General features: G+C 39.5%; 1 protein-coding gene across 1 annotated transcript in view; it reads right to left on the bottom strand.

Annotated features, from left to right (window-relative positions):
• SMOC2 (SPARC related modular calcium binding 2) overlaps positions 1 to 27,303 on the bottom strand; it is a 152,883-nt gene that overhangs the window by 24,663 nt on the left and 100,917 nt on the right. Inside the window, exons 10-11 of the mRNA XM_010562962.1 lie at positions 20,846 to 21,032; positions 12,330 to 12,412 (exon numbers count right to left, since the gene is read on the bottom strand). Coding sequence (XP_010561264.1) covers positions 12,330 to 12,412; positions 20,846 to 21,032 — 270 coding nt within the window. The remainder of the gene's footprint in view (positions 1 to 12,329; positions 12,413 to 20,845; positions 21,033 to 27,303) is intronic.

A 27,303-nucleotide genomic window follows, 5' to 3' on the forward strand; every position in this document is an offset into this window, starting at 1 on the left:
GTTATTCTGTATTTGCACAGTGCCCAGAACACTGGGATCCCAGACTACACAGCTATAAACTACTGTGATACAAACAATTAACTACACGAAGCACGGAAACTTCCCCAGCTCATGTCTGGTCCCAGGTTCTCCATATTAATAGTAGCAGGTATCCTCCATCTGTGGCTGCACCACAGTGTGCACGTCCTTGCCAAGGAAGTGCGCTGGGTCCTTACCAAGTGTAGCACTTTTCTACCAAGACATAGCGTGTATAGTCAATCACGTCTTTGATCCTGCATGTCTGGGAGGACTTAACCTGGCATTACCTTTGAGCCTCAGCTGGAAACTCTGCTTAATACTGATATTTTACTTTCTAAAATAAAACCAACGTCACTGAAAGCATGCAACACTGATTTTGCCTCTTACACTGGTGACCAGTTCCGCTGGTCTTTTCAGGTAAGCCATGAAAAAACGTGAAAAGTCTAGAAAGTGTGAGCATCGAATATACTCTCTGATTGTCAGAGACAGCCTTTTTCTGAAAAGTAAGTTAACAGAAAGATTAATGCAGCAGGCTAAAATCAAAATATTTTCTTCAGAAAAATATACCTACTGATGTAAGATGAGAGTATCAACAATTTTGACTAGATCTTGTTCATTTTCCTTGACAAGTGAGCTATACTCATTGCTTGACGCTTTCAGTCATTACTCATCAGCCAAAACTGATGTTATTTCTGTATTATACATTAACTTACTCAAAATGTTGGGAAGTGGGAAGTCTTTCACTAGCTTAATTTTACACAAGCCCTAACCTCATAACTCTGCCTTGATTTCAAAAAGTCACTGTTTGATACAAGCCACAAAATTACTAGGGTGGTTTATTATCAGTACAGGGTATTTTTCAAAGTTGCTGGTAACTGAAAATCCCACTGAACTCAACGGGAACTAAGTGCTCATTTTATTTGAACACTGGAACACTTCTCCAAGTGACTAAATGCAAAGAATAAATGCCTAACCATTGTTGTTCCCTCTTGAAAATACAGCTGCAGATATACATTCATTGAAAAATGAAAATATTTGTTTTTCCCTGTCCACAGATTAAACATGAGAGCTGTTTCTGCTGGATAATCAAGGAGAACTTGTATCCAGGTATGAAAACACAACAAAGCACGCTATCCATTTTGCAGGGAACAGCCTTACAAATAAATGGCATGTTTTTATCTCTATCAGATGAAAAAGGAGAAGCCCCATACCATGCGTCTTAGAGGAAATAATGTCTTATTATGTGACTCCCACTCACTGTCATGATAAGGTTCAGGTGTTATTTTTCATTGTGATTACAGCCCTGGCAGACTAAAAGGTTTTCACCTTTTCCATCCAGTTATATGGGTTTTTCTTGCCATCTTTCAGATGGTGAGATGATAATGATTGCAGGTACTCTGGCAGAAAACACTGAGCTTATGCTACATCAATCTTTCCCTCTTCTTGTGTTGTTTTTTCTATTCCTCACCCAAGAACTGCAAACCAGTTACCCCAAGTTATTATAAGATACCTCTCCCATGTCTTCACTGTACCAGAAATTATTTCAAGGTTTTTTAAATGCATTTCTTGAAGCTTAGTAGCTTTAGGAATACAGCATCAAAGTTTGTTCAATGAGGGCAAATATTTTAATCCCTTTCAGGTTCCAATGTGATCAAAGTTTCACTCTGCTTATGCTAGGATTTTATACTTGGCACAGACGATACCTCAGTATCTATAGTCATTTACTTACAAGCAGCTGTTTTAAAAGGCACTGAGTATTTTCACTGTAAACTTCAGATTTCTTTTAAAAGACAATAAGTATAGTGATTTTCTTAATACTCACATGTATTTTCCTCAGAGCCCTTGCTAAAAGAAACAAAGCTGTTTAACATGCACTGTTTTGCACTGTCTTGTGGATTTCTCGATTAGGCTAATCTCTGCATCAAAACATTTCACATAAATTCATTTCCTTCTTCATCTTTTTGGTATTAGAAAAAAAGAATAAAGATAAAAAGGAAGGGCTCAGCTCTCAATTCTAGAGTTTCTCTATTTATCTCCCAGGAGGGCTCAATGCTACGGGCTTTTGAGCAGCTGAATGCTGACCACAGAAATCTCTTGAAGTACAGAGTGTTATTAGTCCAGGTACAGAGGCTTGGGGTTTGTCATCAGTAAGCAGGGCTGAGCAGTCTACATGGAGTGCTAGTTTAAAAAGAATGAAATTTAAGATTTCATTAAACTAAACTGGTTTCAGGGAGCCATTAGTCATTCCTCTCCCCGTCCCCCTGACCTGATATCCAGAGTGTAGGTAATGTTCCAAATACTTAAGTGAGATAAAGGAGTATCTGAAAAAATGCCATTTTTCAAACAGGAGCTCGCATACCCTATTACTATTGTGAGACTTATTTCCCTGCTAAAAGCACTTCGGAGTGGAACAGTGCAAGAAAAAATGTTGCTGTGTGATCCAATTTCAGCTGAATACCATCGACCACAGCAGAGACAAAACCAGGCTGTATCTCACTGCTTATGAAATACCACAGCTGTTCATTTTCATGATCTGTTCAGGTAAGGTGGCAATTACGTCATTTAACTTGAGCTATCAAAATATATTCAGCTACTGATGTTAATCGTACTTGCTCCCTCTACAGTCAATGGAGACAGGCACTTCCAGAAAGAGATTCAACCTAAAACACATACTAAAGCAACACACAGACATAATTCTAGCATAGGGATCTGAACTCTTTGAATATGTCTATATCAAAATCTCTATTCTACCTTTAGATATTAGGAAAATGACCATTTGCTTGGATGGGTAAGAACGAATGCCTTGTGGATATTCCCCCCCGCCTTTGGTGTGATGACTACAAGCCTATTGTAGATTTTCCTACTCTGCTGAGTGTGGTTTGACTAGAAATGCACTCTAAGTTTCATCCAGGAGGGCTGTGTATTACATCTTCTCATTACAGGTTAATCTGCCATGGCATGACAAAGTCTGTCCAAACTTTCACTGTCTTGCAAGACCGCATTTGCTTTTAGGTAGGAAGTTTACTGTTTCAATCATTGTTAATGGATGTACTCCTTCCTATAAGCAGTTCAGAGATATCCAAGCAAAATTACACCATGTGGAGGTAGGGAACTGCTAAACATAAGCACAGATTTATAAAGCGGCTAGAAAATTTTCAGTAAAAGACAAAAGAAAAAATTAAACCTCTCTAAATCAGCTCCATGAGTTAATAATACTTATGATAATGAGATTGTTATCCATGATGCTGTTCTGTTTTTTAAAAGAAAAACAAATGTGTTCAACCAAAGCTTTTTCATTGCTGGATTTAGAACACCATAGGTATTAAATTATGGATTAAAATGTATAGATAAATTTAAGTTAGGAATTAAAATACCTTTCTGAAATGTCTTTTTTCAGCTTTACTGAAGTTTTATGGCAGAATGGGTTTCACTTAGTTTATTACATCTCACTGAGGGGAAAACAAGTATTTTTTTATGCGTGTGTATTTATATATGTATATACACATTCACTCCTAGTAAAGATGGAAGGGTCCATCTTTATCAGAATCAATGGCAAAATCATCAAGTGCAGGGGGCAGCACTTGTCTACATATTTACATCACCGATGGGTAAACCAACACAGCTTCATGAGGGTCAGTGGAACTTTTCTGATGTCCACTCAGCCTTAAAAAAGGCGTTTCTAGGGGCAAGCATTTTCTCACTTAATCACTCTTTGGCCCAGAAGGCAAAAACCACAATCGGAAACCCGTTTGGAGGGTGCTGGTGCAGAGAGGGTGACTGTACAGCTGGGGGGTGACAACCTCCCTGAAGCCAGCCAGGCACAGGAGAACGTCCTCCCTTTCTGGGCACATGTCCCATTGCGAGCAGAACCCAAGGGCACAGAGCAGCACAGCCGGCAAGGCTGCTCTGTGTAACAACGGATTTGTCTGGAAGGGGAGTACAGCAACAAGTGAGGTGAGAAACAGAATTTATATTCTTTGGCGTAGCCTCCAGCATTTTTTTTAATGCTGAGAAGCAAATGAAGTCAGTGTTTATTAGTCCTAATATAGCCCTTTAAAATAAACATAAAATTATAGGTTAATATTAAGTAGAGCAATGAATGAAATGCTATTGCTGCGCCAGTAGCATCACCTTTAATTAGCCAGCTTTTCTCTTTCGCTAGCTGTGATACAGCTGTGTCTTTCACTGGCTGTTTACTAGTAGCTCAAACGCTTTCACTGTAATTTTTTTAGACAAATTCACACATAACTGGAAGCTAGAGCAGCTCTTAAGTCATGTGCTTGAGCATTTTTTTTGTTTCAGATATTAATATTCCTGCTTTAGGTTGGGGGGAAGATACTCTTTTGTTAAGAAATGACTACAAATTGAGGCAAAAATAAAGCAATATGAAGAACTGTGGCCAGACCATTAGTAATTAAAGACAGGATGGGGAGATGGACAGAAGAGGGTGTGCAGGAAATAAACGTGATCTGCAGAGCCTTGAAAAATAACTTGCAGGCCTGCCTTCCTCTGGAGCAAAACTGCCCGCTGGGAGACTACAATATAATCATGTAGCCAGACAATAGGGTAATAATATTGAAGCTACTCAATCCAAAATCCCAAGCAAACTGTTGTAGGTTAAAGAGACAGAGTCCTCCCTGGAGGGTCAGCTGCTCCGAAGCCACAGCAGTGGCCTCAGGACTTACTGCTGCAGACCCCCCCTCTTTATGGGGGGGTTGACCAGTAGACCTAGGCAGTCATGAGAATTACCGCCGTAGGCCAACGTCCTCCCTAGGCCACCAAATAAGTACTCAAATAAGTACTCAGTACTCAAATAAGCTTTTGTGTTACCATGTGGGCACTCTGCCACTCAAGATAGCAGAGGGCTGGAAAGCCAGGCTTCCTCCTGGCTAAACTACGGCTTTGGAAGGGGAAGCAGCCATTCCCCTGCCCCCCCCAGCACTACAGGGCTGAGGAGGAGCAAGCCTGACCTGCCAGCACCCTTCTGCACCTCGCTGTCGAGTCTCACGGCTCCCGTCCGCCCTGCAAGACCTGCCAGGCTCCGGGCAGGCCCCCTCCTTTATCCCTGCCGTGCAGCTATTCTGTTCTGCCATCGCTGCCATGGAGGTTCACGCCGGCTTTGCCCCAACATCTCCTGGTCACAGTTCAAACACTTAACTAGGCAGTTCTGCTCCATACAGAGCCCTCTTGCCAAGTATCTCTCAGTAAATAAAGCAGTATAGGGCTCAGGACGATAGTTACAGGCTCATTCAAAACAGCCAGCAACTTCAAATGGTTGTTTGACAACTCAGAGCTTTAAGATTCAATAGCAGAAAGGGATATTTTAAATATTAGCTCATGCAGCCAAAAAGCTGGTTACATCATAAAAATATAATCCTTTTAAATCACAGCTCAGTGGAGAAAGTTACAGGCCAATTGACCTAACAATTTGAAGCTCATGGGAAGTCAGGCATATGTATATAATCTGCATTGTGATCAGAAATACTCAATTACTTAACCAATACCCTTAAAAAGAAGCAAAGTTTTAGTTATTCAAATGTTTAAGAATGTGTAGTAAGGTAAGATTACTTTCTACTCGGTGCCAGCATGGGACTACACAGAGGAAATGAAGAACGGTGTGAAACGACAGTAAGCGGGGTGAGGCAGACCAGTGGTGATACCTCAGAGTTTTAGCTGAGAAATAGTCTGGTACCTTATGAAAGCTGAAGTGCTCACGGTCGACAGCGGAGTAACTGTAAAAGTGTAATGGAACATACCTCAAAAGGAAAAGCAGTTAAGCCTCTATCACTTTGTTTTTTTCAAAGGTGCCTTTGAAGTAAGACACTTTATATGATAGATGTTTGGCTGTGGGCCTTGCATCATCATGGTTTGAGCGTTTCTGATTATTTCTCTTTAACTTTGGAAAAAGAAGATGCACTGCCAACAACCAAAAGAAAACTGTACTTATCCACACATAATTCCCCCCTAACATAAATCATAAGTTTTGCTCCACAAAATATAAACTGTTCAGGGTCAGTCCTGGATTATCCCACCAGAAACACAGTAAATAAAACCATTACAGTAGGAAGAAAATTGGACAGTTAGAATACTTCTGTTTCTCTTGAGTAACGCAAATGTGAAATAAACAAATCAGTTAAACAGCTCTCATGCATGATTTTGGGGAGAAAATATTAACTGCTTGATGGCCAAGGTTAAACTAAGCTTCTGAAGATCCATAGGACAAAACAATAGCAGAGAACAGAATCACTAGTAGGCTGTACCTGTAGTTCAACACAACCACAGTTAAGGAAGAGTTTTAAGGGAATACTTTTGTTATTAAGTTGATTGACTATACAAGGGACATGCGCTAAGACCAAACTGAGAATTCAAAATCTGTCTTATAGAGGCTAAGCAAAGATGCCAATTTTTCTAATTTGGATCCTTCTTCTGTCACTGAATAAACCCTAGACATTAAAAATGGAAACCTTTCAAATGCTAATTAACTCAGTGCTATCAAAACCCCAAAACACTCAACCTTTTGGAGAAATGCTCTAGGATCGAAAATTGTAAAGAAAAGCATCTGAAGTGAGGCTTTTCAGAAAGCTGCAGGATTACCAGGAAGGACAAAAATAAGAATGAAATGCTGATCTTATTTCACCAGTAGAAATCTACAGTAACTTCAATGCAATTGATGCATTCTACTGGATTCCAGCTGGGTTAACTGAGATCAGCATCTCAGGAAAAGGAAATATTCAGCAATGAAGAACTATGCTATTTTGAGAAAATAGAAAAGGTAGACTTTCAGGACTTTTAGTAGATGGACTTACTGAATCTGCACATTCACCCAAGTCAGTAGATTGAATTACTGTTACAGTTTATAAGGCACTGTCATTTCCAAACTACAGTTTCCCCTCCCAAATTATCCTTTTGTATGAGAGGTAGTATCACAGCTATAGGAACTTCAAAAAACGTACTATGTTAAAGAAAAGAAGAAACTCAAACAAACCAAAACTAAATGTAAATAAAATTAATGGTCTGACTTAAAGCCACAAAACCATAGAAACCCAGTAATGTCTGAAAATCCAGCTTGACATTGTGGCCCTCTCTCAAGCTTGTGTGCCTTTTACTCATTCGGATTTCTTTTTTTTTTTTTCCTGCACAAAAGATAAGGGTACCTCTAATTAAAGAATTTTGTGTGAGCAAAATCACATTTCCCATAACACTTTTCAAATTTTTCCAAATTTCAGGTCCTGGTAATGAAAATTGTATTACAGAAAAACCCAGACAAATTCCCAGGTCAAGTAAGAATACAAAAATCTTCAACTATATAAAGGATTATCCAAAGTTTATCCAGCCCTCACACACACAGCGGAGCCTAAAACAGAGCCTACTTGCATTCGATGCATACTTTTTAAATAAGAAAAAGATTTGCCCTTGAGGAAAATTAGCCAAGTGGTCTGGCAGTGTCTCAATATGCTATCATGTCTTGCTCTTTTACATATCCAAGCCCCTTTCTTCCAGGTTGCTTAGAGCAGAGGCAAGACTAGCTTTATGAACAAGTAGTATATCCATTTTCTAAGGCATTGGTCTCTGAAGCGGAGTGCATGTACCCCAGCAGGGATACAAGACAATCAATTGGAGTGCAGGAAGAAAATATTTTTTTACTAGTAATAAATAAAAATTTAAAAAATTAAAATTGTGGTTATTTCATCTTTATTTCATCTTTTTTTCATTTCTATATTTGGGTATGTTCTACAATGTACTCAATATATTAGTACAGTAGTACATCTATATAATTTATAAATAAATATGCATCTATTGAGGGTGCATGCTGAAAAACATCTTACTGATTATTAAAAAATAATGAATACATATAGTGCTTGAAAATACCTTCACCCATAGATCCAGCCTGAAAAAATACAGTCACAGGAACCAATATTTCTTCAGCTTGGCTGAATTTGACCTATTACCACTCATGATTTTAGGAAAATACAGGGGCACCTACACCTCATTCCATCATGTTACAGGTTTAGCTTAACCAGCCTTCATGCTATACCCGTTTACATGCTCTTGACCAGCTTGTGTAGAAAACTGAATTTCTGTTTAACACACCAGTTATCCAAAAGTCTGAAATAAACCATTCAAGACTCTTCACAGAATATGTTGGTTCATCACAGGGCTTCCATTTTACTATATAACACAGGGGAGAACAAAAGGTCAAACTACAAAAGTTTGAAAACTCTGACCATGAGAAGAGTAAAAAATCCTTCTGTTTCCCCAGTATGTGACATTCTCTAGACTCCATTTTGGGTTCATTTTCATTATCTTGGAATAACTAGTTTCTGAGAAGGATCAAAACCACAGGTAACCTCAGAAAAATGCTTTGGCTTTAAAAAAAGGACTAGAAATCTAATGGGAAGATTTATTATTATATAACTTCCAGCCCAATCTAGCAGATACAGGTGGCTTGGATCGTTCTTACAAACATTAGATTAGCCTTCAATTTCAGATGCTTTATATTAAGTTACCCTTAGGATGTGAGGATATATTCTTAGCTCGGTTTAAATCAGTGGGAATTTTGCCACAGACTCCAAGGGACCCTTACCTTCTACAATTTTGCCTTAACAAGATATCAGTGTTTGCCAAAACCTGCATCTTGATTTATTTGAAAATTATTGCTAAAAATATTTGGCTTAACATGTAATGGGTTCAAATTTTCAGGTGGGATAAATCAGCGTAGCTGCAGAACTGTGCCAGTTTAATCCACCTGAGGATGTACCAGTGGGTTTTATCCTATTTAAGATCATTCATAGTAATAAAGTAATTGTTTTAAAATCTTCCTGGTTTTACACAGCAGGCAGTCACAGTGGTTTCACCCAGGGCTACTGCATTTTTGTGGGTATAAGCTGCAAATCAAGCAAACCCGTCCTTTCAAAAATGTATTATTCCTTGAAAGTAAGTACACAATTAACCTATATTTTTTATTCAGTCCTGGCACCACTCAGCAATCAGAGGCTGTATTTAAATTTAGTCAACACAAATGCAAACATGCCTTTGCAACACTGCTTACAATAGAGAACCTTTGAGTAACAGTGGTTCATTTCTACTAAAAAGTTTATTTGTGTTAGCCATTTGTGCAATTTTACATGTTACTCGTTAACAACTACCCACACCTGTGCAAGATCCTATTTCAACCTCCTTTTTACAAAAAAAAATCTAAAATAAACTCAATTCATTATTACTTAATGTAGTGTTTGTATGATAAGAGAGAAACTTGCCAGTTGAGGACTTGGGCATTTAATAGACTAGTTGAGAGAGAGAAAAGAGAAAGCCTTAAGACAGTGAAAGAAAAATAAACACCTTAACACAACTGCAACTGTAAAGTAACCTCTTCCCCCTGTTACTTCTATAGGCATGTACTTACTCCATGCTGCTGCAGAGTAGAAGAGGGAGGTTCTTCTAGCTAAGCCCTAAGTATTTAAGAAATGTTAGGAAATTTTGGTATTTGCCTTACTTTAAAATAATATAAAGCATTTGGAAGTCAAAGATTAAGCAATGGAAGATATGAGAGAGCAAATCCATGTCATACATAATAATTTATGATAATTATGAACTCACATTGCTGCAGTAGTTTGTTGGACTAAAGCTCACATAATGCAAAATACCATAAAGTAGAAAAAGAAAATCAAAAGACCATTGCCTAACTTAATGAAAATGAATTTATCAGGTAGGGGATTACAGCATGGAAAGTTCTTGTTAATTGTTTCACTGGAAAATTATCTTGACTTTGGATAAATCTTTGTTACTGTACTGTATAAAAGCACTACCAGTTTGGATAAGAAATCGATGTGTGAAAGCTTAAAACCCTTCACTTGCCCATCGTGCCTCTAAGATTTCAGCTAGCAAATGCTTCTTCAACATTTTTAGCAAAAGGCAGGTGTGACCAGCAAGTGATATCTTTTAGTGCAAAACTTGTTTCTTCAGCTTCTGCTCTGCTATACTCTGTTCTCAGTGCAAGTTCTTTACACTCAGAAAAAACATACATGAAATCAATTACCCAAGTCTGTAACTATGCAAGTACTGTTTGAAATAAATTGTTGAAGATGACCAACTTTCCATTGGTTTCCATAGAGTAAGGACTGTAAAATGTGATAGAAAAGTTTGGGTTGGAAGGGACCTTTAAAGGTCATCTAGTCCAACCCCCCCTGCAATGAGCAGGGACATCTTCAACTAGATCAGGTTGCTCAGAGCCCCATCCAACCTGACCTTGAATGTTTCCAGGGATGGGGCATTGACTACCTCTCTGGGCAACCTGTCCCAGAGTTTCACCACCCTCATCAAAAACAATTTCCTCCTTATATCTAGTCTGAATCTACCCTCTTTTAGTTTAAAACCATTACCCTTGTCCTATTGCTACAAGCACTACTAAAAGTCTGTCCCCATCTTTTTTATAGGCCCCCTTTAAGTATTGAAAGGCCTCAGTTAGGTCCAAAACATTTCCCAAATGATCCCTGACATACCTGCCAACTTCCCTGAAGTTACAACAGCAGTAACTTCAGTAAGCAAGTACTGACTGATGAAATGATGGATACACATCATCAATCTGATTGTCAACAGAGGCGTGTTTGCCACAAAGTTTCACATATCTGAGAATTTATGTGGCACATATGGTTCTTGCTGAACTCTGTGAGCAGCTAAACAGCAAAACTGCAAGTAAGGCATGCTCCATCCCTTTTTTTGTGAAGGAAGAGAAATGGAGACAATTTGGTAAGAGCTGTGAAATTCATGTCCCAAGGTGAATTTTTAGTGCAAATTAGCTTTTCATCTCTTAGTATATATACATGTTCAGTATCTTAAGTGATAAGCCATAATGCAGAATGAGTACCTCACTCATTCAACCCTATCTCCCACTGTCTCTTTCATAAAGTAATCAAGATCTACCTAAAAAACTAACCAGATTTTCTGCCTCATTACTAGTCCTTTAGAAGGCTGTTGCCTCACTGCTTTAATAGTTGGAAACCACTTTACAGCTCCCAGGTGAAATTCATTCGGGGTAGTTCATACCTATTTTTCTTGTGCCCAAATCATCACAGAGGAAAACAGTTTCTCTCCCAATATTGCCTCCAGACCTTGTCTTGTTTGTCAAAATGAAGCAAATGCTAGCTGCCTTCTCTTGGAAAGTAGGTGCTTTCCCTGATACATTAGTGCTAGCTAACTTCTCCTGTGTATCCATTTCCCTGAACACAGATGACCAGAATTGTACCTACGGTTCTAGATAAAATCCAGAAAAAATAGTAGGGTTATCTAAAATGGCTTGTACATTTCCTTGTCTGCCTTGTCTGTCTTATTCCTGTCTGTCTGTCTGTCCCATCATACCTAGCTAGATATGGTTTTGGGTCACACTTGCCATTTTTACAGCCACAGTAATTGGACGGCTTACATTTAATCCTATGATCGACTTCTTTCTATGTAGAACACAACATATAATTATATATGGTATAACAACATATTCATATTTCTTCTTTTTTATTATACCTTGTAATTAAATTTATTTCATGACAGAGGGTATTAATGTGTGCTTCATTCAATATGCATTTCACAACTGATGGGCATGTTTAGTTCAGAATTATTGTCTAAATGTTTCTCTGGGTTGCTAAACTGAAATACTTTTCATGCCACAAAAAATCTGCCCACATAATTTGTTTGTTTCTGGTTCTTTACAATAGCTGACAGTAATTCAGAATTTCCTCATAACGTGTGCAATATCATTAAACCTGCTACACCTCAAGTTATTCAAACATATTAAAAGGTCATTTCAAAAATGAAGCAAGTCTACTGACATCTGTGTAGCTCAACTATCCAGAGATAAGATCTCTCACACACTTATAAAAAGTGTGAAAAAATGAAAAATCTAATTAACACCAAGGTTTGTTTCTACAACAGAGAAGAATAAAATTATTCTGAGGTAAACTGACAAGAGTACTCTTGGAAAAAAGTAAGTGATGATACATTTTTAAGACTGATTTGAAGACAGAGGCCAATTTCCCATGAATTTTGCTAGAAAAAGGATTATGAAGTACTCGCCAAGTTGTTCTGGACATATGTGCCAACTTCTCTAGTATGACAGCAGCAAGGAATAATCCCAGCAGGTAAATGTGACTGCCTTTAAACTACTGAGAAAAATGAGCCTTACTTTCTCTGACAACATCCCAAGACCCATGTTTACATACATTGTTCCAAAGACTTCAGTCAGTGGCAAATCTAAATAGCGATATCTAAAAGATACATTGTTTTGACATAGAGTAAGAAATTGCTTTATCTGTTTCACTGACCTTGAAGCTGGCGTCCTTTGTACAAGTCCTTTGTTTTGGTTGGGTGGGCTCTGGCACCGTTATCACACTTAGGTTGTTCATACCTAAAGAACAAACGGGGAGAGAATAAAACCAGCCAAGGTTAATTTGATTTAGAACTACTTCCAATTTTGTAGTCCAAATTAAACTTGTACCTTCTTTTATTCAGGGAATAAGCTTGTTTTTCATTCAGAAGGTGCAATGCAAATTCATCTGCCTATTTTCCACTTACCTCAAAGAAGCCAGCACAACTTTATTCTCCTGGGGTTGATACCAAACTAAACAAATATTATCTGTTCCAAAGCCCATTCTACAGGGAGGAAAACTGAGGAAGGAGAAAACTGTGGGGAACTGCTATAAAGTAATACATAATAAAAAATAATTTTGAAAAAAAAAAACAAAAACCAAAAACAAACCACAAAATCAAAACCAAAGTCAGGCTCTCCTCCCACCTACCAAATCAAAAAGGCATGACCAATGTGACAAATTCTGACATCTGACACAGTATTCCTGTTGGGAAACACCAGAAAAGCAATTTCAAAATCCCAGCAAGCCAGGTACTGTAGTTAGCTACCACTGCAGCTCTAAAGCCATGTGCTACTGTATCCTTTCCAAAAAAAATGTTAGTTCGCATAAGAAGGGCTAACCATGAACAGCTAACATTTTGAACAAGAGTGAAGAACTGATAGGGTTTCCAGAAGGAAGGGAATTGGTCTGGAGCTGCTTGCAATGGATTGTGGAAAAGACTGAATCTCCACCTGCTACTTGAATATTCTGGTTCCTCTATGCTTTCTTAGTTTACTTAAAGTCACTTTGTTAGTCCAGCTGGTAACAAGAAACTCTGCTATTTGTATTTCCAACTAACATTGACTTACGCAATATCTTTCATGCAAGACTGGGAGGCATGGAAGCATCTGCTGCTGAGTCTCTCCTTTTTGTTTCTGTCCCACTATCGATGCATGGTGGTTTTTCACTCAGCTTGACAAAATCTCCTTCTGAGAAATTTTACTTTTTCATTCTCCTAAAGTAGTTTGAAGCTGCAGAATTCAGTGTGTAGCATTTCAGAGAAAGTTTCAATTCTCAGTTAAACACGCTTAGTAATATGACTTGTGTCCACATACATGTGTGTGCACATACATACCTGTTCACTGCATCTGGGTTCTTTCATATTTTATACAACTGCTCATCTTCCTTTGAAATTCTCCTATTCTACGTTCTCCAAAATGACATTTACTGAGAGGCATACTAAAATGTCTAATTAAAATATACTAATCCAAATTTTTGGAACAAAATATTCTTTTTAAAAGCATTAAACGGTGGCTATGTCCTGGATCTAGGCCAGACTGCCCCTAAGACCAATACCTGAGTATTCTGATCTTAATTGTCAGGCAGAATGAAAAAAAACCCAATATTATTTTTCCTTTGAGTGCTTAATTTATTTCCGTATCATCTGATGAAACTGCCCACTGGCCCATCAAACTTTGGCTCCTGCAAGCAGGTACAGTGTTGTTTTCATGGACATGGGAGAGCTAGAGGCACTTTTTTTCCCTAAAGAACAGCAGGAATAGAAGCTGCTTTGATAGCATAGGTTGGATTCAGATACCTGATGGGTGACCACTTCAATCAGCCAAGGAAAGAGTGAAAGGGAAATCTCTGAGCAACACTCACTAATGCAGTACCTGGCAACCAGCCTGGTCCCCGATTAATCTGATACCTGACTCTGCATTCCTCTTGTCCTCTTCCGTTACTGCTCTGTGCCTACACTGTCTTTTATGGCCTCTACTCTTCTACCCTTTGGGCTTATATTTTTGTTAAATACACATGTAGTTCATCATATACAAACTAAATCTATTAAAGCCCAATAAGTGTTAAAATGCTACAATGCGAAAAGTCTACATTTAACTCTTTAAAGCAACTGGAGAAAGAAAATGAATCATTAGAAATTTACCATAAAGGAACAGCCATGCTAAGAACTGATAAGAAAAACACACTTGCCTCAGTTTTCATGGGGAAAGAGTGGGAAAGGGATAGCATGTCAGAATGGAGCACTGTCTGGTTAAAAATAATGTGGTCAAAAGACACGCCAAGTTACTCTTTTGAATTTTAAAGGAGAAAGAATCCTTAGCAGTGGATGTGTATCTAGAGTCGGCAAGGACTTATGAAGGCTGCTTTATACCTCTGAGCAGTCTGCTGGGAAGCACTGAGATTTAGTGAGGTGTACAAAGCAGTAGAGGATGGAGGCTTTCACAGGGATTCTACAGTGTGGGCAGCCTCACGAAGCAGCTGATTTATGTTCTTTTTTAAGTTTAGAGAGTCTTGCGCAAGTGGACTGGGGATTACTTTGCCCATGATCCTAGCTGCTAAAAAGTCGCCTGTGAGAACACAGACTCATGGCCCTGCTGAGCAAAAAGGCTGAGGGTCACGCTGTGATGTCCAAGAGGCATTGGGAGCCCACTGCTGAGGACCATACTGACAGACTTTGGGGGGAAAGGTTGTTTGTACCTTTTAAATGCATTATCATCTTTTAGTCAAATGGATGTTTCCTCTAGGCTTTCATAAAAGCCAGCTTGATACCACAAATTCACATATTTCTTGGGAGTTTTACTATCTTAAATATCCTAGAGTGGTTCTTCATTCACATGTCTTTAGTTTAACTCTATTTTTTTTTTTTTCTGGAATGCCTTCAATGACAAATCATCTTTTTTTCAGATGACAGGACATTAGAAGGTGAATGAGTATTAATAACTTCCCTTCATTTTGGGGGTCTAATTTAATGTGACTACTATTTATTGTGGTATTCAGAGCCTGATGATTTGACAAATTTCATCCTCATGAATGTATTCTAAACAAACAACATGCAAAACACTAAGCTGTTCTGGCAACAGCTTCCCAGATCTGTCTATCCTTTCACTGTTGTCCCCTAGTGATTTGATCCAGATTTGCAGAACAGAGATTCCAGGATGCTATGCATCCTTCTTGCTACCAGGAGTACTAATGCTATCAGTTTCTGCAGTAGAGTTTTAACAGCTACTCTTCCAGTTTGTATTTTGCAGTGGAAAGCTGGAAGATAGCACACACCATTTTGCATTAGCCTCTGGTTCTTTAAACTAGGGAAGAGTCACATGTTCATTCTTCCCATTCTATAAGAAAGAATTACAAAAAGACAACTGCATATTCATCATCATATTCTGATCCCCCTTTACTCCCCTCTGCCAGGGAAAAAAATTTAATTTCATCAATATAGAGAAAAGAAAAAAAAACCCAAGAAATAATTCATGGGATTCCAGCCCAGCTAAATCTTTCTCAGAAATGAGGTCTAGACATTCCTCTTAAACTCCAGGCAGTAATCCCACCTGCTTGTTTACCAAGACTGTAGATTCCTAAATACACCAGTCATTCTTTATTTAGTATGAAACTCCTAAAACTGAGCACTCTACTTACCCATCTGTGCTCAGAAATGTCCTCTCCAGGGATATTACTAAATATTACTTCCTCAGAGCTTCACTGAGAACTGCCCTTGAGTCCAGCAAAGCTGAACAAATTAGAAATGGCCAAAGCCACAGCAATTGGTCTTCTGAGTATCAGTCAACAGACAGAGCACTCAGTGAACAAAAGGAAGATTTGTGTCTGAACCATACGCATGAAATGATTGAATTCAATTTGCCAGACTTCCAACTCTGGAGACATACAGCACAGTGAAAGACCTCCCTGCCACCTCTTCTCCCACAGCTGAGTGACTGTAGTTGCCAAGCACAAGAGGCCAGCAGACCAAACAGGAAAAAAAGAAGACCAAGACTGATTCTAGATCCATAGATGATTCATCAAGGGGTTGGGAAGAATTAGAATTCCAGTCTATATGACAGTAGAAGCCAAAATCACACCCATTGCATGCACACTATACATATGAATAGAAAAGTGAGTTGGTTGACTTTCAAGGATTACCAACTCCATTTTCATAAATCTCGATGTGCAGGATGAACAAGGAGTACCTAGCAAAATTCAGATTTAAAAAGGAAGTATACAAAGGGTGGAAACAGGGTCAGGTGATACAGGAGGAATATACAGACACTGTCCAAGTGTGCAGGGATGGGGTTAGGAAAGCCAAAGCCCCCTGGAGCTAAATCTCGTAGGGGGCATGAAGGGCAACAAGAAGAACTTCTTATGCACCTATCAGCAGCAAAAAGAAGACTAGGGAAAATGTTGGCCTGCTGCTGGGTGGGACAGGGGACCTTGTGACAAAGGACATAGAGAAGGCAGAAGTACTCAATGCCACCTTCTCCTTGGTCTTTCCTTGTAAGAACAGTCTTCAGGAACCCCAGGTCCCTGAGACCGGTAGTAAAGTCTAGAGCAAGGAAGACTTACCCTTGGTGGAGAAGGATCAAGTCAGGTATTGTTTGAACAAACTGGACATAGAGAAATCCATGGGACCTGATGGAATGCACGGACAAGTGCTGAGGGATCTGGCTGATGTCATTGTGAGGCCACTCTCAACTATATTTGGAAGGTTGTAGTGACTGGGGATGGTTCCTGGGCACTGGAAGAAAGCAAATGTCACTTCTGTCTTGAAGAAGGGCAAGGAGGAGCTGAATAACAAGCCAGTTAGCCTTACCTCAATTCCTGGGAAGGTGATGAAAGCAAATCCTCCTAGAAGCTATTTCAAAACATATGAAGGACAAGAAGGTGATTGAGAGTAGTCAGCGTGGATTTATGAAGAGGAAATCATGCTTGGCCAACACTGCAGCCTCTTCAGATGAAAAGAGAAGAGCAGATGTTGTTTATCTTAATTTTAGCAGGGCTTTTGACACTGTCTCTGATTACATTCTCATAGACAAACTGATGAAGTATGTGCTAGATAAACTAACAGTGAGGTGTGTTGAAAACTGGCTGAACTGCCAGTCTCAGAGTTAGGATCAGCAGCAGAAATTTCAGCTGGAAGCCAGTCACCAGTGGAGTGCCCCAGAGTTCAATACCAGAGCCAATATTGTTTAACCTCTTCATTAATGACCAGGATGCTGGGACAGAGAACAACTTCAGCAAGTTTGCACATGATACAAAATTGGGAGGAGTGGCTGATACACCAGGGGCTTGTGCTGCCATTCGCAGGGACATCAACAAGCTAGAGAAATGGGCTGGAAGGAATCTCATGAAGTTCAAAAAAAGGCAAATGCAAAATTCTTGCACCTGGAGAAGATTAACCAGCACAGGATAGGGGCCAACCAGCTGGAAAGCAACATTGCGGCAAGGGCCTGGGATTTCTGATGGAGGCTGAGTATGAGGCAACAATGTGCCCTTGAAGCAAAGAAGACCAACAGCCTCCAGAGCTGCATTAGGAAGAGTATTGCCAGCAGGTCGAGGGAGGTGATCCTTCCCTTCTCATTCGCACTGGCAAGACCATATCTGGAGTGCTGGGTCCAGCTCTGGGCTCCCCAAACCAGATGGACATGGACATACTGGAGTGGGTCTAGCAAAGGGCCATGAATATGATTAAGGGACTGGAGCATTTGACATAATAAGGAAAGTGTGAGAGAACTGGGACTGTTCAGCCTGTGGAAGAAAAGGCTCAGGGGAGATCTTATTGGTGTCTATAAAAATCCAAAGGTGGGGAAATAACAAAACTAAGTCAGACTCTTCTCAGTGATGTCCAGTGACAGGAAAAGAGGCAATGGGTATAAAATTAAATAGAGGAAATTTCATTTAAATGTAAGAAAAAACTTTTATTTTTTTAACTGTGATGGTGATCAAACACTAGAACAGGCTGCCCAGAGAGGCTGCGGACTATCCATCCTTGGAGATATTCAAAGCCCGACTGGACATGGTCCTGAGCAAGCTACTCTAGCTGACCTTGCTCTGAGTAGAGGGGTTGGACTAGAGAATCTCCAGAGGTCCCTGCCAGTCTCAACTATTCTATGATTCTATAATGATACTCATAAAGAAGAACTACAAAAACATCAGCAGAAGCCCCACTGCTTGATGAGCACAAGAAGATGATTTGGACTCAAATTAGAGAATAGGAACTAAGACTCCATAAAATTATTTAAACTATAATTCAAAGAAGGATTAGCACTAAAACCAAGAAACAGTAACAGAAGAAGAGCAGAAAAGGGAGCCTCTGAAATTTCTAGAGGACATCTCTAGGTCCTCACACAATATGTGTACTGATCCTACAGTTTCAGGACCAAATTGGATTATTTTGCTTTTGACAGTTTATGGATCTCAACTTGCCAGAAACAGCAGATCAACAGTAACTTTAAGTCATGCTCACTTCAGCTGTTACTGTAATTGGCACAGTCTAGACTACAGTGTAAACAGCTATAAGTAAATTAGCACTTGAAGAATATGTGAAAAACACTCCCCCAAAATATAATACTTTACAGCAAGTAGCTTATAATGTTTTTTCATAAACCTTGTGCAAATGATAAAAAATTCTTTTTGCTTAAGCTTCAGAAGATTTATGTTTGCATCAAGATATCCATACTGCCCGTCAGCTTTATATGAGCTTCTATAGCATACTTACAAGGGCCAAACCTCAATAACCAGCCTAAATAACATCCTTTGGAATCTGATACTTGCCTTGCCTACATCTGCTCTATGTGGCTCACAACATTTTACCATATATCAGGCTCGGATGAGATGACTGAACTCCAAGCTTCTATTAATAACACACTAAAATGATATTTCCTCTCTATGGGTTCCCAAGCAGTTGTTCCATCAAAGCCAGTCACATGAAATAGTTGAGGAGGTTGCTGGAAAAATAACTGAACATTTCTGAGGTTGGATGTGGTTTCTGTATAGACCATCTTACTTGGTTCTTCTATATTCAGGCTAAGGAGTATGAGGTTTCCTCGGGGCTTATTCATTACCTGCTCCAAGCCTTGGCTTCCCAGCACAAAATGGAAGTAAAAAAGAGGACTAGGGAAGCAAACTGCCTGTGACATTGCAGTGAAGGAGTCTGTGACCATCTGGCCTTAACTTTTGATGTCTCTTAGAAATATTTCACTTCATAGTGGAAAAAACCTATATGACAGTCAGTCTCACCTCTGTGAGAACTCTGTTTCCCGGCAAGATCATGGAGCAGATCCTCCTGGAAACTGTGCTAGGGCACATGGAAAATATGGAGGTGATTGGTGACAGCCAACATGGCTTCACCAAGGGCAAATCATGCCTGACAAATTTGGTGGCCTTCTATGACGGGGTTACAGCATTGATGGATAAGGGAAAAGCAAGTGATGTCATCTACTTGGATTTGTGCAAAGCATTTGACACTGTCCCACACGACATCCATGTCTCTAAATTGGAGAGACATGGATTTGATGGATGGACCAGTTGATGGATAAGGAATTGGCTGGATGGTCACACTGAAAGATCAATGTGTGATCAATGGCTCACCGTCCAAGTGGAGAGCAGCAACAAGTCACATTCCTCAGGCATCGGTATTAGGACCAGCACTGTTTAACATCTTTGTCAGCAACATCGCCAGTGGGATTGAGCGCATCTTCAGCAAGTTTGCCAATGACACCAAGCTGTGTGGTGCGGCTGATGTGCTAGAGGGAAGGGATGTCATCCAGAGGGACCTTGACAGGCTTAAGAGATGGGCCAGTGCAAACCTCATGAAGTTCAACAAGACCAAGTGCAAGGTCCTGCACACAGGTTGGGGCAATCCCAAGAACAAATACAGGCTGGGCAGAGAATGGATTGAGAGCGGCCCTGAGGAGAAGGACTTGGGGGTGTTGGTTGATGAGAAGCTCAACATGACCCGGCAACGTGTGTTTGCAGCCCAGAAAGCCAACCGTATCCTGGGCTGCATCAAAAGCAGCGTGGCCAGCAGGTTGAGTGAGGGGATTCTCCCCTTCTACTCCACTCTGGTGAGACCCCACCTGCAGTACTGCACCCAGCTCTGGGGTCCTCAGCACAGGAAAGACATGGACCTGTTGGAGCGAGTCCAGACGAGGGCCATGAAGATGATCGGGGGCTGGAGCACCTCTCCTATGAATACAGGCTGAGAGAGTTGGGGTTGTTCAGCCTGGAGAGGAGAAGGCTCCAGGCAGACCTTAGAGCAGCCTTCCAGTACCTAAAGGAGGCCTACAAAAAAGCCAGAGGGGGACTTTTTACAAGGGCATGTAGTGATAGGACAAGGGGCAATGGTGTTAAACTGAAAGAGGGTAGATTTAGATTAGATGTAAGGAAAAAGTTCTTCCCTGTGAAGGTGGTGAGACACTGGAACAGGTTGCCCAGAGAGGCTATGGCTGCCCCATCCCTGGCAGTGTTCAAGGCCAGGTTGGATGGGGCTTTGAGCAACCTGATGTAGTGGAAGGTGTCCCTGCCCATGGCAGGGGGGTTGGAACTAGGTTGTCTTTAGGGTCCCTTCCAACCCAAACCATTTTATGATTCTTTGGATCTATGATGTAATTCCACGAGCAACAGAAATCTACATGCTAGTACATGCACACTAAGGCATCTTCTCTATACAACTTTTGAGCACTGAACATGTATTCCCTTACCTGGTTGATGTACCAGGGATGGGACGTCCTGTATCCACCAGAACACACCAGCAGTAGCCTGTGGAAGGATGGCACTGCACTGGCTTGTAGAGGCCACCCTGAGCACACTCTGGAATGAACACATTGTCTTTCTGGGGCTGTTTAGCTTCCTCCAGGGCTGACTGAAGTTCTTGATCACATGACGATGCTTTTGAAAGGAAAAGAAAGAAAAAATACTCAAAAAGCTATATGGAAAGGGCCTACTAGATTTATCAAACAGGTTTTACATCTTTCTTTGATTGCATATAAGGATTGTATTTGAAGAGGTTTGCTAGAGCTCAAATACCAGCTATATTGATTCATGCTGTATACTGCTAGGAACTTTAGTTTCCTTTTCGTGCAGCTACTTCATAATGTGGTCCTAATAATATCTTGACCCCCCCCCCCCCTTTCCTATACTAGATATAATCTATGGATAACCATATACTTTCTCTGCCACCTTAAAAAATCCTTACTGACTCCACAGCCCCTAAACTACTGATTCTTTTCAGAGGGAACAGTAAAAATCCAACTACTTAGTATTTCTTATATGAGTTATTCATCTAGATATTAATTTAGATGTTTATATTCTGCTCTTCCTTTCCAGCTTTGGAACAACCTCTTGGTACAGTGAAAATTCTTCCACCTACTTTTCTGGTGATTTTAGTATTGGTGATGTACCATTTGCTCTGGAGACCAAAGACCCACAAGAAAAAGTAATATATTTTTACCTCTGCATTACAAATACGTCCTAGATCTCTTCTGGATGTGAGAAAAGCTTACATGTCTACACATTCCTAGCCTTTACGTGAAACTATGAACCAGGGAGCAAAGAGCAGAAACCCCAGGGCCTGAGAATGACAGTCAGTCCACACCAATCAGTAGAAAACCATCTCTGCTGAGGATTTTTGATCACTACTAAACTGGTATATGTGGCACTGCAGAGATAATAAATGAGACAATTTGTTCAAGCCATTGTTTCTCCAGAAACTTTAAAGTCAGTCTCTTATCATGTGAAATTTAGATGGTAAATAAAACAGGTTGTGTGTAATTCCCAAAATAATCCAGTGAACAAAAATTAAAATTTGAAAACAAGAATGTTAAGCACTCTACAAATTACTGATAGGAAAATTTCAAGTTTCTAGAATTTCAATCAATAAAAGATTCTCTTCAGTTAAAGAAAAGTCATTTTAATGTTACAAAAAAAAATCTATGGGTAATATTTCCTCTTCTTTCAAGTCAGTTAAAGACTGGTGACACACTTATTCTCTGAATCTCTAGCAGGATTTACTTCTTGATTTTTCACAGTTCAACCCACAGCAGAACAAGTTGAATCCTGACTGGATTTTCTAGTCTGTGTAATGAGTTTCAGCTTCAGTCTAATCTCATTTGCTCTGAACCCACAGGGTTCAGAAAACGCTTTGCAAATTGTTGGCAAAAACTGACAGAAAGTGGCTAGTTATGTCCGGAATGCTACTGCTCCTTGCCAGCTTCTTGCAAATGCAGATGACCAAAATCAGTAAGACTTCTGTTGCAGGGGAAAAGGTGGCAGAAAGTTAAACACCTTCATACTTTAAATGGCACACAATTCCATCTATACAATGGCCTGGTTTCCAAAACAGTGTGTTTTGTTCCAGTCCATGCAAAAGGTTTAAAAAACAAGCATATCACTTGCTAACTTGATTACAAGGCAGAGATGGAGTGTTTTTTCAGTTCTTTGGTTGTTGGTTTGGGGGTTTTTTGCCTCTTTTGTTTCATATGGTATTTGAGCAGGGCAGCTAGATAAATTGATTGATTTTGCATGTTTTTGTCTTGGTCTACCCACTGGCATAATCAGACGTTGAATAGCTCTCAAAGCACCAGTGTTTAGATAATAAACTGTACTTAGAGAATCAGTGTAGTGAAGACAGAAAGGCTTCTTTAAAAAAGGGAAAGAGCTAATTATTTGCATGTTAAAACCTTCACAGAAATACCTATGGCTTCACAAATTAGAAATCCATCACCAACATCCTCTTAGAGCAGCCAAAATAAATCTTTCCCTCAGTGAATCTGGATTATGATGATTATTAAGTTACAAGGTATGGCAATCCTGGAAAACACATCACTTAGCTTAGTTGTTCACTTTTTATGTTTTGTATATAATCAAGCAAAAAAGAGCAAACGGGGTGAAGCAGCTGCAGTGAGAGGGAGGAAATCATTACTCCTCTTTAAACTCCACTAAATTCTTTTCTCTTTCATACTGATAAACCTTGGGACCGTTCCATTAGCTACTGTGACCTTCTCTTGTTTTACATTCTTGTAACTAGCAACACAATCTGGCAGATGTGCAGGTATTATTATCTCTTGCAAACCCAGAGGAGCGATACATTTTCATGCTCTCAGCTTTGTTTAGAAAATACATTGGTGTATAGAGACTGCATAGTCGGGTCATCCAGATAGACAAACTGTAACAGCACGGAGAGGGTAGGATGGAGAATTCCCAGTGCAGAAGCAGATACGGACCATTTCAGCTGTGAGCATAAGCTACACCACCTAATTTCTGGGAAGCTCTAGTTTCCACTGATTGAAACAACCAGCAAAGGACTGCCCTGCTGACTCAAAACCACTGGAGTCAGGGACCAGCACAGTCACCTGCATCGTGATGGCTCAGGAGCTGGTGTTACAGACCTAGATAAATGGTCTTTAGTCTCCTGATGGACTTGCTGAGGCAAGGTTTCCTACAAGCTGCTGCCCAAGCTAGAAATTTGTCTCTTTTGCACTAGGTCAGGTTTGTCCTGGTTCTTTTTCTGCCTTACATCTGGTTTTACGTCTCAGAGGTACAGAAAAGCAGTATTATGGGAGAGATGTCAAAGGAGGGTTGCAAATGTGGCTTATGGCTTAGGAGGGACAGTCAGAAGACTAGTGAAACTTAACATTGCAGGTGAGACTGGGACCAAACGGGCCAGCCAGTGACAATAATCAAAGGAAAGTTTAAAGATAAAAAGGAGAGTTCCTAGTAGTAGAAGTCTATGAAAAATAGACAAAAAAGCAGGATTCACACCAAACACCAAGGTAGAAGTCCTGTAACTGGGAGGACTCTAGTGATGAAGTCTGCCTTTGAAGCGCAGCATCAGCACAGGCATTCAAGACAAAAAAACATATAAAAAAGAAACTATAGTATTTTCAGGAAGGACTTTCCCCTTCCTGGAATTTTTAATTTCTTACTCTTTCCCTATGGATGGGAAATTGTAACAAGAAGAGGAATTTACCATTAGTCCTAAATTAGTTGTCAGACAAAACGTAGATTATTTTCAACAAATTGGAAAAAATATAAATTAGTGTGGTGGACACTATGTCTGTCAGTTCTATACGTGTCAAATGACTGAGCCTTATCACAAAACTGCTGAACCCAGTTCATTCATTTTATTCACCAAAAGTGCAGTATAGTTCGTTATTTTCCTCTGTTACACTATGGCTAATGAGCTTCAGGTCACCTATCAGGCAATCTGCTTAGTGACTGCCCAAGACAGTCATTTCTGCAGAGTCCAATACTTTTGTATGCTTTTGACATGACCATTTGTGCCACCATTACTACTTCCCTGCTTGTTTTGCCCGCTAGAGCACTGTTCCTACCTAAAGGAAGGAAAACTGCTCTAAAGTACTTACCTATAATCCTGCCTGCTTTTCCCAGAACCAGAATATTAGTCCTCTGTGTAATTTCCTCTCCGAGGGAACTGTTCATTCCTGTTCAAACTTTTCTTTCAATTATTTAGAACAGAAGTACTGGACTGATGCAATTGTAGCCCTGTGATGACTAAGAGCTCTTATCACAGAGCTACCATACTGCTGCAAATAATTGCCTTTGTAATGTCAGAAGAGTCATGGTCAACAAACATTCATTTGCCAGGAGAAGCAGTGATAAATGTCATTAACTTAGAAAATGCTTGACAGTTTGTCCAAACAATCTGACAACAACTATGATGTGGAACCATAACAGATGGATACCGGAAGTTCATAAAGCAAACAGTATGGAAAAAGATCTATGCCACAATAAAAGTAGGATAAATACCTTAATCATTAAAATGCATCAAACTTTCTATGGAATGTGTTACTACAATAACATTCCTTCTGGCAAGAGAAAAGCACTGACACTCCAGCTTCATCTTTTCAGTCAATATGCTTACACTGTTGTTATTTCACTTAGTTCCTTTAGTTTTGTCTTGCTGGAAAAAAAGGGATGCTTTTCCAAGCATCTTAGTTCAATAAAATAGTTAGAAATAGCTGAAAAAATCCCTTCCACATAGTCTACCATGTTAGCCAGCCACACTGTAGTTCAGTTTGGAACCTTAATTTCAGGTTGATAAACCTTCCTGCATTTTCTACCCAAAGCTCTATTTTATTCTAGGTTCATAAGCATTAGTGATTCAACACACAAATTTCAATCAAGTAAGGAAATACACCTTTCTACCCAGTTTTACACCAAGAGCCTTTGTACGACTCAATGACTATCTACCTACTCTGAAAAATGAATTTTTGAATGATGAAGTAAAACCACTAAGAATGAGTTTAAAAACCTGCTTTAAATGTAATGTCTGTTGCTCTTCCCATGTCATATGGCTATTCCATTTCTTCCCTTTTTACTTTAAATGTTAGTTACTAAATGTACTTTTCCTGTTCTCATTCAAGACGCCTTCATAGTCCATTGCAAACAACCAGCTGAAATGCTGCATCTTGTCTCAGTGAGAAAGATACTCCAGCTAATGTCAAACTCTGTGGATAAGCTTCATGTTTTGTATAAAATCTTCAGTCAACTCTTGTTGCCAATTATCCCTAAGAAAACAGTCTGAATTTCAGTGAATCAAGTTAACTTACATGAACAGAAAAATACCTCAATAGTAGTAGGGTATAACACTGTAAATCCTTATTTATGAAAGACTCTGTTTATCATCTCTGATGGGTTACATAAACTGTAATTAATGTTTACTAGGGGATGTCCTAGAGGAGAAAAGAGGTAGCTTTTCTGGAAGAAGCATCCTGAACAAACTATGTAACTGTGCATTTGTCTGTAGCACATTTAAAACACCGAGCACCGTATTATGTAAGTTATGATAACCATCTTGTTAGTCTTGTAACAAGAGATGTTTTAGCTTCTTGTTTCAGAAATTCTAGCAGTTGCTGTGCTATGTCTTATCACAGCTTCTCCCAACATGTGGAATTCCATGATTACAAATAATTCTGAATGTTTTGTTGTTTAAATGTAAGTCACTCTAGTTATGTCTAAATTTCACTGTGTTCTGCAGAAACAAGTTGCCAAATGTGCAGAAAATTACAAAGGCGTCTGTATGCTACTTTAACATTTCCTGCCACTATACAAACATTTCCTTCCAATTTCCTTAACCCCACAATGTGTATATGACAAACAGAACCCATTCCAAGAAATTCTGTTTTCTGTTGGTTCCTTCTCCCTCCTTTTCTTATTACCATAATGGGCCATGAAAAGACAATTTAGACAGCCTGGTTTCCAGGGTAAAGGGATCTTTTATTAGGGCTTGAAACTCAATGTCCTCTATAGAAAGCAGGTAACAAGAAACTTGTGAACAAAAATACTCTGAAAAGTGATACACAAGCTCTGGAGGAGCACAGTGTAAGATTAGAGACAGTTAATATTGCAGTTATCCCATGTTTCTGAGAGGATACACAGACAGAATATATTCATGTCGAAATTTCAGTATACAGAGACTAAAACTGTATGACATTTTCTGCTAATCAAAATGTTATGCAAATCACCTCTCTGTCCTAGTTAATTAAGCCTAATTTAGGCACACCTTTAGAACACTTCAAATACTGATTTACACAACTTTTGTGCTAGTTTATTTCAAAACCATAATAATTATGATGCATAAATAGTCATTGACACCCATGCAAACCTCCAACAAATTCACATCTCATGGGGATAAGAATCTGATCCATTTGCTTAGGATGAACCCTCCTTGAACCAGGGAAGTTAATAGGCCCCAAGGAAACTGATTACAATGTGGTTTTGTATTTTCAACTAGTTTTCATAGTCTTCAAATTTCATTGAATGGATTTCCACTTACACTACACCAAATCGTATTTCCACGTATGACCAAAATGTTCGTTTTAGAAAGGCAGTGGTAGGTGGGATAATTTCTATTCAAGCTATGCTCTCCTACAGAGGAATTTACGTTGACTGGATGGTAAAATGATCCATTACAGCAGTAATTCCTAACTCCAGCAAACATGCATCTTCAAGGTAAACTAGCAGGTTCTTTACCTGTCACTGACCAGTTTCATCACCCAGAATCCATCATGTCTGTTCCCACTATAAACACAGCTAATACAAATGACAAAAATTCTCTAAATTATTGCATTCTAGTGAAGGAGAGGTGTAACTCCATGGCTTCATATTCTTTCAGGGTTTCCAGCTTTTGTTTAGACCT

The sequence above is a fragment of the Haliaeetus leucocephalus genome, unplaced genomic scaffold (genome assembly GCF_000737465.1).
Source record: "Haliaeetus leucocephalus isolate CR32 unplaced genomic scaffold, Haliaeetus_leucocephalus-4.0 Scaffold162, whole genome shotgun sequence".
Lineage (NCBI taxonomy): Eukaryota > Metazoa > Chordata > Aves > Accipitriformes > Accipitridae > Haliaeetus > Haliaeetus leucocephalus.